The following is a 1,245-nucleotide window of genomic DNA, read 5'->3' on the forward strand; positions in this document are numbered from 1 at the left end:
TCTGCCTTTGCTCACTGCAGCCTTACAGCTAAGTGAAGACGGGGCGGGAGGGAGAAAGCTTGCACACTGGTATTTGGTTGATTGTACTTTATAAAAGTTTTTGACCTTCAAGTTGTGTGGAGGGCATAGTTTCCATGTAGATTTACTTTTCCCGTCTTATCGTATTGTGTATTTTGGGAGAAAATATTAGAAGGCAGGTAACTAGGCTATCACCATTGTCCTCAGCTCCCTGGAAGTCTCTTGGTGGAATTTTTAAAGATGTTCTTCATAAAAGGATACTGGCTTAAATTCCAAAAATGGGGAGAAGGAGGACAGGAGGGGGAGAGGGAGAAAGAGAGGGAGAAGGGAGAGAAGAAGAGGAGGGAGAGGAAGAAGAACAACAACAATTACTGACAGTAAGGAACATACTCAATTAAACAAAGTTAACATACTTACTTGAGCTGCCATTTGTGATTATAGAACCTGTGCTTAGAATGTTTACATGCATCATCATTTAATTTTATCTTCACAAAACTCTAAGAGGTAAGCTTTGTTAATATCCTCATCTTACAGCTGAGAAAACTGAGGGTCAGAAGATTAAACAAGTTCTCTAAAGTCACCCAGGCAGTAAGAGGGTTCAAACCCAGGCATTGTGGACCAGGAGGCATGGCGCCTCACCTCTAGGTGACTTTGCTGTGGGTCAGTGCTAGGTGGAATGATAAAATACTACATAACTTATGAGGCTAAATTCTTTAAACAAATGTCCAAAAGTAAGCTCCCTCAAAGGAAAGCCAGATTTGTTAGATATCAATCGATTTTCTCATCACTTCTCCTCAGACTTTGGCCCACTCTGCTTCTGACATCTTCAGGTTTGTGGAATAGTGAATAACCGTCAAAGAAAATCCACTTGCTAAATATGAAAGGCCATATAGTTTTAATCTTTCATTAAAAATTTAAAAGGAAAAGATAACTTTGTTGTAGGATATGTTAAGTTTGATGAATTTACTATCGCTAATTATTTTCCTAAGTAAACGATTAATCTTAATATGATATTTCATATTATTTTTTAACACACTGCAGGACGAAGAGGAACCGCTCAATGATAAAGACGACGAGGACTTCCTGTTGGGCTTAGATCATACGGCTGAAGATTTTGTGGCAGTCAGACCTGCAGATTATGAAAGCGTCCAGGTTCGGATGCAGATGGAAAAAGAAATCCTGTTCATACCCAGTAGTCTGACAGGTACTCGCTCTTTTTAATTGTCT

General features: G+C 39.3%; 1 protein-coding gene across 1 annotated transcript in view; it reads left to right on the forward strand.

Moving 5' to 3' along the window:
* Nucleotides 1-1,245, forward strand: part of CC2D2A (coiled-coil and C2 domain containing 2A) — a 157,609-nt gene that overhangs the window by 34,538 nt on the left and 121,826 nt on the right. Inside the window, 1 exon segment of the mRNA XM_023725654.1 lies at nucleotides 1,060-1,222. Within this exon segment, the coding sequence (XP_023581422.1) occupies nucleotides 1,060-1,222 (163 nt within the window).

The sequence above is a fragment of the Trichechus manatus genome, unplaced genomic scaffold (genome assembly GCF_000243295.1).
Source record: "Trichechus manatus latirostris isolate Lorelei unplaced genomic scaffold, TriManLat1.0 scaffold00343, whole genome shotgun sequence".
NCBI classification, from domain to species: Eukaryota; Metazoa; Chordata; class Mammalia; order Sirenia; family Trichechidae; genus Trichechus; species Trichechus manatus.